The sequence below is a fragment of the Lissotriton helveticus genome, chromosome 9 (genome assembly GCF_964261635.1).
Source record: "Lissotriton helveticus chromosome 9, aLisHel1.1, whole genome shotgun sequence".
NCBI lineage: Eukaryota > Metazoa > Chordata > Amphibia > Caudata > Salamandridae > Lissotriton > Lissotriton helveticus.
The window spans coordinates 262,493,640-262,506,219 of record NC_136070.1 but is presented as its reverse complement, the minus strand read 5'-3'; the positions used below and the strand labels follow the sequence as shown (position 1 = coordinate 262,506,219).

The 12,580-nt window shown below is 47.0% G+C and overlaps 1 protein-coding gene across 2 annotated transcripts in view; it reads right to left on the bottom strand.

Annotated features, from left to right (window-relative positions):
* Positions 1-12,319, bottom strand: part of IFT43 (intraflagellar transport 43) — a 308,109-nt gene extending 295,790 nt beyond the window's left edge. For both annotated transcript variants that reach the window (XM_078662035.1, XM_078662036.1), the window contains exon 1: positions 12,201-12,319. In XM_078662035.1, coding sequence (XP_078518161.1) covers positions 12,201-12,248 — 48 coding nt within the window. In that variant the 5' untranslated portion in view covers positions 12,249-12,319. The remainder of the gene's footprint in view (positions 1-12,200) is intronic.
* Between the last annotated feature and the right edge of the window lie 261 nt (positions 12,320-12,580).

Here is a 12,580-nt window from a genome sequence, read left to right as displayed (position 1 = left end):
CTGTTTCCCCTATTTTCCTCCGGAGGAAGCGGAAGGGGCTCTGACGCTCGCTTTGTCTCTGAATTTTCCCTTTCTCTGCCCCATCACTTGCTTTCTCCTATACGCTCCTTGCGACCTGCTGTCCACCCTGCTCACTCGGCCCTCACCCCAGACCTCACAGGATTTCTCAGATTTCGGTTTCTTTCATGGCTAATCTTTCTCTGCTCCTCTTTACTCAGTATTCCCCCATTTCCACCTCAAATGTCACTTCTCTTACACCCATGTCTCTTGCTCCTCCCGTCTCTCGTCCAGTTTTCACCCTTCACTGCTTGTATGCCTTCTTATATTCGATTGTCCTTTTCGTAACCGATAGGCTTCTTTTTCTCTTCACCCCTTCTCTTTTTCCTACATTCTTAGCTCTTTTCTCCTTTCCCTCTTTTGTTCTATTTCTCTCTTTTCTCCCCCCCTTATCTCCTTTCAATTTTCATTATTATATTACACTGTCCCTCTTTTTCTCTTTCCCGGCACCCTTTTGTTCTTTTCTTTTGTTGCCCCTTCTCCGCATTCCCTTTTTCCTTCGAATACTTCCCGTCTCTTTTCTATTTACTTGCCTCCATTTCCTTCCATCCCATCTTTCTTGCCTTCTTTCTTTCTCCACTTTTCTTTCTTTCTCGCCTTGCCTTGTTCTTTTCTTTCCTTCTTCACCAGCTTTCTTTTGTTTGTGCAGATGTATTTAAAAATCCTTTACAGCATGTGGTCACGTTGTTTTTTAGCATCTTTTGATTTTTGTGTAAGTAAAATTGTTAGTTTGACTAGACCAAGCCGCAGCAGATGCACATCTTCCCTGACTGGCTGACTGCCCCGTACAGGTCTCTGCAGTCCTTCCTCATGCTGGAGGCTGCCTTTGGGAGCGGTGAAGAGCTTCTGTATGGACTTTGCATGGGACCTCCGGGTGACCTAGGACTGCCATCAGTGCATTTTGGGCCCTCGCCAGTCACCTTAAAGTGCTTCCTCATTTCCTTCTCAGTTTCCCTGTTGGGTATGCCTCCTGGCGCCCTCTGTGAACCCCATTTTGCTTGAGGCTTTTGGTACTTTATTTTCAAAAAAACAAAAAATGGAAAAAATGCCATTTGCAATGCCAATAGCTCTAACTTTAACAAAGCCGAGACCATTGCATTGTAAATGCTTGTTTAAAAATGGGAACAATGGTGGCGGATTTCAGTGACGAGGTCATGACACCCTGGGCCAAGGAATTATTAAGAAACCTAAGAGGGGGCAGGGTACAAACTGAATAGATCTGCCGTAAGATGTGTGCAGGGCAGATATCAGCTGGGGAGCCAGATTTAATTTTCGGGAGAAGAGAAAGGAAAATTTCCTCAGTAAAGGGAGGAAAAGAAGTGAGAAAAGCTTGGGCGGGGGGTTCAGCAAAAAGGGGGGAAGGGAGGGGGATATTGACTTTAATAGTCGCAATTTTTTCCACAAAATAGGAATTCAAGGAATCGCAGAGTTTTTGAGAGGGGAGAGGCTTCAATGAGGTCCTGTCGGAAAAGGCCAGGTCGTGAGTAATGGAAAAGATCTCCTTAGGTTGATTCACTGCCGCTAGAATTTTGGCTGAGAAATAAGCCATAGACAACCTTTGGATCAGCTCTCTCAGAATTTGCTCATCAACTCACATTCACTATCCAATCCAGCCCAGGGCTCTAGCTGCACAGACACTGATGATAGCAAGAAGAGAGACAGATATAGAACAAAATGGAAAACCCACATCCCTACGTGGCATTGCGCTACCCAAACATTCAGACTGTGTATGTAGGAGGCCTTAAATTGGAATAAATGTCCTAACGAGTTTGAAGAATGCAGATACAGCATAGGGAAAAAGAAGCCTTTCTAGAAATTTATTTTTTCTGCGCCACAACATCTGGGCAGTGTTGAGTACCATCATTAAGTGAAAGAGTATATTTAAAAGGTAGGCTGAGTCCACTGTTAAAGCCCTAACAGCAACAGCCAAACTGCCTCCCCTCACTCTCTGCCACCCGTATCCTGTGCTCACCCCTGTCTGCATGTCAAAAGTAAAACATTTCAAAGAACCAACGGCACACCTCAGATTCTGCACCTCTTTCAAAGTTAGAGAAAAATATGGTCCAGTGCACTACAATTCCTGTACCTGCCGTAGATTGGTACCACTGCTTCGTAGATAGAAACTGGTATTTTTTAATGGAATGGTGCACCAGTAGGATATTTCACTTTCAAATGAGATTCAAGACGGTGCATCTTTACGGTAACAAATTAATTCCTTTATTTCCTCCTTCATCACAAACATATATACATAAAAATCGCCCAACCAACGCGTTTCGTTCAAGAAAAAGATTTTTGGGGAACTTCCTTAGGGCTCATCAGTGTTTTGATATCAGTAACAGACTTCCTACTTCGGTAAATTTCCAATATTCGGAAACCCTTGGAGGGCGAATTTTATAGTGGGCACAGATTTATGGGAGAACATTCCCCAAGGAGCATACATCTATTTGGAAATTTACAGAAGTAGGAAGTCTGTTACTGATATCAAGACACTGACAAGCCCTGAGGAAGTTCTGAAAAAATCTTTTTCCTGAACGAAACGCGTTGGCTGGACGATTTTTATGTATATATGTTTGTGATGAAGGAGGAAATTAAAGAATTAATTTGTTACTGTAAAGATACACCATCTTGAATCTCATTGGAAAGTGAAATATCCTCCTGGTGCACCATTCCATTCAAAATTATCTATCTGTATGTCAGTCTCCTCCTTACGAGACCCAACTCCTCATGTGGAGACCCGTCGTGCAAAGCATGCAACTCAGGGGCTGGAGTCATAACAGAGCGGAGGGTCCCCAAAGGTCAACACTAAAAATGGTGGGCTGTCTGAAACAAAGAAGGGGCAGTTAGCCCTCGCTACACCATCGCAGCACCCTTAACCCGGCGCAACAAAGACTGAGGCTGCAGCCATGGATGTCATTTGGGAGCAGTCAGGGGTCGCAGCTGTGAACTCTAGCTTGTTCCCTGCTAGTCCTGGCACTTAATTTGCGACCTCTGGCCTTAGAGGAGGCAAAAAATGTGCCCCCACTGAGGCCAGGGGTCTCAAAGGAAGTGCCAAGAGTAGCAGGGAGCAAGCTAAAGGTCACAGCTACGACCCCCAACTACTCCAAAATGATGTCCATGGCTGCAGCGCATCAAAGTGGGACTCTCTGGGGACATGGAGTTCAAAAGAATTACACCTAGTTGGGCGAGGGGCCAGATACTTTCAAATAGAGGATTATCAGAGGGTGAATAAAAGAGGAAGTTCACCAGCCAGCAGGTCAACTTGCAACCTGGAAGGGCTATGCACGGTGATCGGAAAAAAATAGAAAGTAATACAGGGCTGGACACCACGTGGATAAAGAATAAGGTACAAGACCCGGTTAAAGGAAATAACTATTCTTTAGCCAGAATACAAATAGACAGAACAAGGACTAAAACCCTATCTGAATGGCTATCACAGACACAGGGAGGCTAACATCATCATGTCTGGCTTTGAGGAGGGTTTCACAGTCCCATACTAGGGACACTGCTGGACAGGAACAACCGCAGCTCGGTCAGGGCCCATCCCAAGGTGGTCAGGCAAAAAATAGACAAGGAACTGAGGTTGGGCAGGTAGAGGACCCCTTTGCGACCCCTCCATTGCTGAATTTTGAGGTTTCCCCACTAATGGTGGTCCCAAAGAAGGAGCGTGGCCAGTTTAGGCTTGTTTACCATCTAGCCGTACATCAGGGGGCTTGCATAGTCTTCTACAGCTCATTCGACAATGCAGTGGAACTAGTGAGAGCGGCAGGCAAGGAGGAGCTCATGGCAAAGGCAGAGATAGAATCCACTTTCAGACTCCTCCCCATTCACCCAAGTAATTTAAATCTATTGGGATAAAGTGTTTGAAGGAGAAACGTACTTTGACAAATATCTGCCCATGGGGTGCATATTTATTGTCCATACTTCAAAATGTTTAGCTCCTTTTTTGGAGTGCACATTGAAAAAAGAACACCCAGAAGGAAAAGTTCTACACTATCTAAACGACTTCCTGGTGGTAGGGGAGGCAGGGAATCAGTAATGTTCTAGACTGTTGGGGGCCTTTCTGTTGCTAGCGGACAAACAGGTGTCCCACTGGCAGAAGACAACAGGGGCCCATCATGCAAATTGGTCTTCCTATATATTGAAATAGACTCAGTTGAGGGTGTATGCAGACTGCCAGAAGCGAAGGTGCTGGTGCTGTGGTCCAGCCTGAGGCAGTTAGGAGCAAAAGAGAAGGGCACACTGGCAGAAAAACAGGACGTTTTGGAAAACTCAACTTTGCAGATAGGGCCATCCTGGCAGGCAGAATCTTTCATGGCACAATACAAAAGGGGGAGCAAATGAGGGATAGTGAACTAGGACGCCCTCCACTCAATAATCTCAAATTACAAAGACCTGGTTACATATTGCACATACAAGTCAAATTTTCAAGGGAGCGCCGCACCATTTTTTATGGTGGGACAGGGTTTACTATCTAGTTAAACCCACCCATATGTGTCATTTAATCTATACAAACAAAACAAAACAGGCCGGGGGCCCACAGCACTTTAATAACTATGTGGGTCTAAAAAAGTGAGGTGAACCAGGAAGTGCCTCACGTAAGCAACACCAACGGAGCTACTGGTAGGTGCTCACCAGTTAGCTCACTAGGTCATCATTGGCACTTTCATGACACAAAGGAACATGACCGAACTCCCAATTATGTGTAGAGTTAGAAGATGTGTATCAAAATAAAGTGATATCAATCTTAAAAACTTAAAACTAAAGAGCCCTCTTATACAAAGGAGATTGAACATATTCTCCACCAAGGATAAAACTGAGTTACGGAAATATATCACGCCTATCTTTAATTTTTGATAGTGTCCGTACATGTTTAGACCATCTTAACCTGAACGGCTGACATTTCATTGCCGATTGCTTTGCAGCAATTACATCAGGGCACGGGGACTCAAATCCACCTAAAGGATGCACCGGACCAGGTAATTGCCAGGAGGAATCCTACTGCTAGCCCCTGGGAGTCTTTCATGGCACCTAGCAAACCTAACTAGCGGATTAAAAAAGAGGCATGTAATGTAATGTATTGCGACTTATATAGCGCACGTATCACCCGAAGGCATCAAGGCGCTTGCCTTGGGAACCCGTCCTGGCTTTTCCCTGTGAGATAACCCCTACTGGGTATCCCCAGGGTGAAAGCCAGGCATCCCGCAGCGGGTGGGCCGCCGTAGTGGAGATCAAGCAACTATTGCCCAGAGTTGCAGCGTGGGACCCCATGATTAGAATAGGCACCGAGGCGAGAATTATCGAGTCTGTGGACATTTTGGGCTCAGGACCCTGCCGCGTCGGGAATTGAACCCTGGTCCCGGGCCAGACCTCTGCATCAGGGTCTGCCGCTCTAATCAGTTGGCCACACTCCTCCACATGCATTACCACATGAGGTTGGTTAAAGGGGTGCAGAGAGACATCCAGGATTGGGTGACCTTTCTAGACTGTTTCAGTGGAGCGCTGAGATGAAGACAACCTTGAGTGACTTCACAGCAGCTAGAGCTCTTAAAAGATTTGGCAGGCAGTGAGGGATTTGGAGCCACACTAGGTAGCACATGGTGTACTCAAGCATGGCCAGCAGCCTGGAGAGCGAGAGGGCTCACGGGGAACATCACGATACTAGAGCTCTTCTCAATAGTAGCGGCACTTTACATATGAAGAGAGTGTTTGAGCAAGATAAAGCTAATGCGATGGTCCGACAACCAAGCAGTGGTACTGCTAATAAATGGGGGCACCACAAGATGCCCATGGGTAATGAGGCTCATGAAGAACATAGCAAAGGCGCAGCTATGGTCAAACATCGAAGTGAGGGTGAGGCACATACAAGGACTGTATAACAAGAGCTGACGCCATCTAATTTTCAGTGAAAGAGATTTGGAAAATTGTCACCAGAAGCAGAACTTCAGATGACCTTGCTCCCCAAAAAGCTGTGGGATCTGATAGAGAAGGACAGGATTGGCTGGTAGACAAAGCATTGGCCCCAACGATTGGTAGCAGGTTGGAGACCTTCAAGGACGTCTTCGGGCTGGTGGACCTGACGAGTAGGGGCGAAGATCAGGCGGCAGCAGAGTGATTCATAGACTGGGCATTCAGAAGCTGCAAGACAAGATCATGGACTCAGGCACACCTGCCGATAGTAGGGCATCACTGCAGGCTATGGCAAGGTTGTGATCCAGCAAGAGCTACCACATAAAAGTAGTAATGAATACTACTTGCCAAACAACAGAAGATCTTGATGCAGCTACAGCGCTCAACCAAAAGGTAGCCCCACTTTCCAGGAAAGCAAAGAAAAAGCTCAAGAAAGCACAAAAGAGGGAAAAATCCAAAAATCGAGCAGCATCCTTTACCACCCGCATACACACAATTAACCCAGACACCAGTTCAGCTAAACTGTTCCCAATCTTCAGGAAAAAAACATCAAGCAAGAAAGTTGAAGAAATGGTACCAATTAACCTACCAGAAAAATCAATAAAGATCAAGAGCCTCGATGAAGAGCCAACCAGAGTGGCGCCTCCTCCCACCGCCTCACTGACTAGCTTTCATAACAAATCAAAAGGAGAGGCCTGTTCTACGTCTACTGGCCCTGAACCTGCAGCAGCCTCAGGCGTAGGGAAATGTCCTGCTCCCGGACTATCTATCCTAAGTTCTTATCCCGAGGTTATTGAGCACCCATCCTCTATCATTACACACAATACAAACACGGAGATCCAACAGACGGCAACATTTCCACTCGGACCCACGGCTTTCAGTACTCTTTCAATACACAGACCAACACCCGAGCCTGACAGTAAAGTCACATCTGGCACCCCAAGGAGCAGTAGACGCCTAACACCAGAAGAGGTGACCGTCGTACTTACTCCAAGATACCATGCTAAAGGCAACTACGATGTCTTGAACAGAGGAAATATTCTGCGTCTGCTCAACAACATTCCATCCTTGAACCATATACGATCCGCTGACATCGCCTGGGTAACATTTTTAAGTCTGCCAGGTGATTCCCACGACGAGTCAACTGTGGTAGGGCTAAAACAACAGACACACCTGACAGCAATGCTACGCGAAGTAAATCAACTAGCAGACTGGGGCATAGAGATCAGGCCCCAACCTCAACCTAGATACCCACATGTTCTAGCTGAAAATTCCAAAAATACTTATTCCATTCTAAAGTGCGGAGAAGATCCGGGCCCTGGACACTATCAGGTCAATATTCCTCATCAGCAAGAACAACTGAGGATCACTTGCTCCAGCAACCAGAGAAGGGTCCTTTCCAGCTCTCAGGCCCTCAACTACCAACCAGGACATCAACTCGAAAATGGTCGACAGTCAGCTCAACGGTATCTTTGACTCCCTCAAAGACAAAACAGACTACACTTGGAACAATCAATTCTACGGCCTCACAATCATATCCTGGAATGTGGCCGGGCTCCAGAAATTGATCAAGAACATCCCGGCTGTAGAGTACCTTCAAAGTGGCGATCTAATCTGCCTTCAGGAGACATGGGCAACTACCACCACCCCTCTTTCCGGATACTACGAACTCCATGTCCCAGCCACGAGACGGAACATTTTCGGGCGGCCAATGGGTGGGCTCTCGGTCTATATCAAACACTCTCACAGACTGGAAGCAACTATGATAGGATCTGACCCAACCGGAACACAAGTAGTATGCATCAACGGATTAAAAAATCACAACAACTCGCTCCGTTTGCTCCTCTTCAACTGCTATGTCAATCCTGCCTTACATCCGAGAAACCAAGCTCTGGACGCTCTGGCCGCCACTATTGGAGACTTTCTTATTAAATACCCCAACCACATCCCTCTCATAGCCGGGGACTTTAACAACAGACTGCTCGATAAATCATCAAACGAAAACAATCCCGCCAAAGAGGTCGCGTATCTACAAGCTTTATTTAAAGCTAGCTCTATATCATCTGCTTCTAGCCTAAGAAAAGCAAACGACCATACATGGGCACCCCTCCCAACTTATAGAAACATTTCCACCATTGACTATCTGTTCGTTGGAAACACGCTTGCCCCCCACCTAATGGACTTTAACATCGATCATCGAACCGAGAGCGATCACAGGCCCTTAAGAGCTTCCTTTAGTCTTTTCCTTACCGCGTCCTGCAGATTTACACCAACAGGCGAACCTATAGGCGAGGAAAACGAGCAATTTTCACGTAGGATTAAATGGTCCATTAATCTAGATCCAAAATTGGCCGATTGGGTAACGAAAAACGCCCAACTAAAAAGCGTTATCGGCCCAGAAGCCATTTTGTATCATTGGCCCACTCTTCTTAGCGACTTGCATCAGGCTCTGGGGGGTTCATCCGCCGTTCAAAAAAACCGGAACGTAACGACCCTTAATCAACCCCCTAACGAGGAAACATTTGATAATAAACGAAAGAGGCAAAACGGCCCAAATCGCAGGAAAAAAGTAGAAAGAGCTGCCCAGCTATCCACGAAAGGGCCATACAGGGCAGCTCGTAAGAAACGCGCATGGGCCCAACGGAGCAAACGCATAGAGGAAGCCTGGTTAAAAATGTTCTTCCTCCTAAAGGACAGAAATCCGGCCCATTTTTGGAGGTATATCAACCAGCTTAGCAACAACGGCCACACCAGAGAGAACGGAGTCCCTGAAAATGTATGGGTGGAGCACATTAATCAACTTTATAACGGTGGGGCACGGGAGCGCTCATCCACCCCTATGCCTCTAGCCCCACTCAACGGAAATATTTCCGGCCTGGCCTTAGCAGAAAACGCAGTAAGTAAGATCATTAGTCGCATGAAGAACGACGGAGCACCAGGCCCAAACGGAATACCTGCAGCAGTCTTTAAAAAATTCCGGCAGTTTTGGGCTGAACTCCTCACACCCCTTTTCGCACATGCTTTCCTCACAGCTAAAATTCCACCTTCTTGGCAGGGCTCAATCCTACATCCAATCCACAAAAAGGGCAACTTCTCAAATCCGGCCAACTACAGATTGATAGCCTTGCTAGACATCGAAGCCAAAGCATACGCCCGGGTCTTACTGGTGGAACTAGAAAATTGGGCCAGCGAAAATAACATTCTTCCTCACTCCCAGTCAGGCTTTAGAGCAGGATGCTCCACGATGGACAACATAATGGCACTGTCCTATTTGTCGCGGAAAGCTACCCTGGCTCGCCAATTACCTCTATTCTGCTGCTTCGTGGACTACAGCGCAGCCTTCGACCGGGTCAACCGTGGGACGTTGTGGAACAAATTAAACTCCTGGGGAATACCATCTCCTCTTCTTTCAGCCTTGATATCCTTGCACCATAACACCTGGGTTAGGATTAAAACCAGTGCACAAACATTGTCCAAAAAAATAATAACTGAAAACGGCCTAAAACAAGGCTGTGTACTTGCTCCGCTACTATTCAATCTTTACACCGCGGATCTACCAAAGGAACTGGCTGACGCAGCCTTGGCTGCCCCAAAACTGGGCGGGCTTCGCCTACAGACAATGCAATATGCCGATGACATCATCATCATGGACCACACGAAAACAGGATTGCAAAGATCGCTCACTGCTCTCAACAAATATAATATAAAGAACCATCTTGTGATGAATGAATCAAAAACCAAAATTTTGATCTTTGGGAGCTACAAAAAGAAAAATCTTATTTGGAGAGCAGGGGGAACACAAATAACGACTTGCACCAGCTACAACTACCTAGGAGTTTGGTTCAATGCCAGGGCAAACCAAGCAGCACACCTCGGACACTTAAGGTCCAAGGGTATGAGGATCATCCCCTTAGGCGCCTGAATCGCCATTTGCACAGTCCCTCAGCCGAACCAATCCTAAGGGTGCTGCGGGCCAAACTATTACCTGCAGTGACCTACGGCCACTTAGCCTTTCCCGGGAAAATGGACGCATTTCTGGAAAATATACAAATAAAAGCTTACAAGAAAATCTTTTCCGTTCCGCAGCATGTGAGGAGGTCGAGGATGAGACTCGAGCTGGGCCTGACACGTGCAAACCTCTATTGCCTGGGCGACCTAATCAAATACTACATACACACCTTACGAGCACCAGGACAATCTTTGAAAGAGCAACTACAAGCTGCGTTTAAAGACGATCACTCCCCTTGGCACAAACAGTTGCACCTCGCTATCTCTACACTAAAGATCGAACCAACCTCTCTTACTAACCCAACTATTCCCCTGCTAACATGGAAAAAAACATCAACAAAACAAATCATCTCAATTTCATTTCAAACCGACGTTGCCGGGCTATCTAAAAACGAACTCTTTACTGCCTTGAACGAATCATACATCAAGGGAAAACCACATAGATACTTCAACTACTCCCTCAACCCTCAGACTCGCAACAAAATACTATACATGAGGCTGCTAGCCCTACCAATCTTTGACTTTAACCCCCAGTGGGCCTGGTGGAACGAGCAGCCCAGCCCTCTTGCAGGTTTTGTAACTATAAACATGAGTCCTGGCTCCACCTGCTTTGCTGTTGCCCATTCTTTGCCTCTGATCGACGTCGCCTACTGATTCCCGTCTTTCGGGAACAATCACTGAGACACTGTAGCGAAGCATCGACTTTGTGTTTTAGTAATAATCCAGCCCAAGTATTAGCAAGAGCTGGGAAGTTCGTCAATACTATTTTAATTGCACTGCATAAACGCCCAACATTAAGAACCTGATCATGTTTTTATATATTTTAAAATTTTAATCTAACATGCATTGTTCTGTTTGTACATTACGGTTTTTATTAACTGTATAATAAAGTATAGTATAGTATAGTAATGAAGGGGTGGGGGCGCCTGGGAATAGCAGCAAAGGCCACCACACAACCCATCGATTTTGAACGGCTGACAGCAATTATAAGTGTCCTCCACGACATGCAATGACCACCTACGAGACTGTCCCTTTCAGAGCAGCCTTCTCAATCTCAAAATGTTATTTGGGGCAGTGAGGGTTTCCGAAGTGGTCCCTTCATTGAATGCAGCAACGGGTAACTGCGGCCTTAGATGGGCAGGCAAACAATTGGGTTGGGAGTATATTACATTCAGGATCAGAAAATCCAAAACCGACCAGGAGGTGAAGGTTAAAATAGTCATATTGTGATACCTGTCCAACCAAGACCGCTGCCCAGTCTGCCTCACAAAGGACCGCCCCTCTTCATACGCCAGGGCGGGTCCTTACTGAGCAGGTACTACTACTTCACGCAGATCATAACTAAGCAAGGCTCTGGGGCACAGGAGGTTAGCACCCAAACATTTTGAGACCCACTCTTTCAGAATAGGTGCGGCAACCACGGCGAAGGCCCTGGGCATTGGAAAGTCAAGCATCAAGCGTTTCGAATTTCACACCCGACCAACGCCAAGAAAGGAAAGGCTGGACACATTCGCAGTAGTGGTGAAGGCAGTCAGTTAAGGACCCCCGGCCTGAGAGGGCTTAAGGGAGCAGGAAAGCTTTCCCTGAACTCGGGGACGCAAACTGGCAGGTCCAACCGCCAACGTGAAACTGGGGACCAGCGGGGCAGACTCAGCACTTGTAGCCCAAGAGCCCCAAGGGCCAACAAAAGAACAAAAGGACAAGCAGTTGGTAGCAAGCTGAAGCAGGGTATCCGCGACAGGGCATCACCACACCCTCCTCTCTCGTGGACATACACCAGATATCATAACAGCGACTGCCGAATATAAATATTGAGCATTTGATGAATGGCATTGATATTTGGGTGCACTTGTTAAGTATTGGCCGGGTGGGGTGGCAGATTGCGCAGGTGATATTTTTGTGAGCCTTTCTCTACCTCTTTGCGCCACACTTGCCTGCTAATCTCTGCTTTCCTCTACCCCTCCTAATTTCCCTCGTTGTCCCTCTCATCTGTAACAACGTGCACCAGCCTCTGTAATTGATCACGCTTCTCCAATCCATCTGTCCCTCCCTCTGCCACCTCTCTACTTGCCCTGCTCCCAAATCCACGCTCCACATGCCACTGTCGTCTATTAACACTTGTTCACACAACTCAGTCCCCACTCTCTCGGCTCGAATCGGTCCCGGCACCCCACCAAAGTCTGGAGCACCCCCGCCACGGCCGCTCACTGTCCTCAGACCATTCTTACCGATCTGCGGGTTTCCCTCTCCCCCTGCAGTTCTTGTACATCATCCATGTTTCTCGGCCACGCGTCACTTCCGGCAACAACTCTGAAATCAGTTGCCAAGAGCAACTGATTTCGGGCCACGCCCCTCACATACTGTTACCAGCGTTAAACCCGCCCACATTTGGCATAATCGCGCTGAATTTTGCCTGAACAACTCCCACAATTCCGTTAGCGGTTTCACCTATGAGGGAGGGAGTTTGGCCGCCTCCTGTCAGAGCCTGACCCACAAACGACGGTGCTGTTGACAGTTTATTTTTTGTGAGTCTTTCTTACGTTACGGTTCTGGTGGCGTCATCGTCACAACCAGAGAAAACACACCGCAAGCAGTGGTCGAAGTGCAT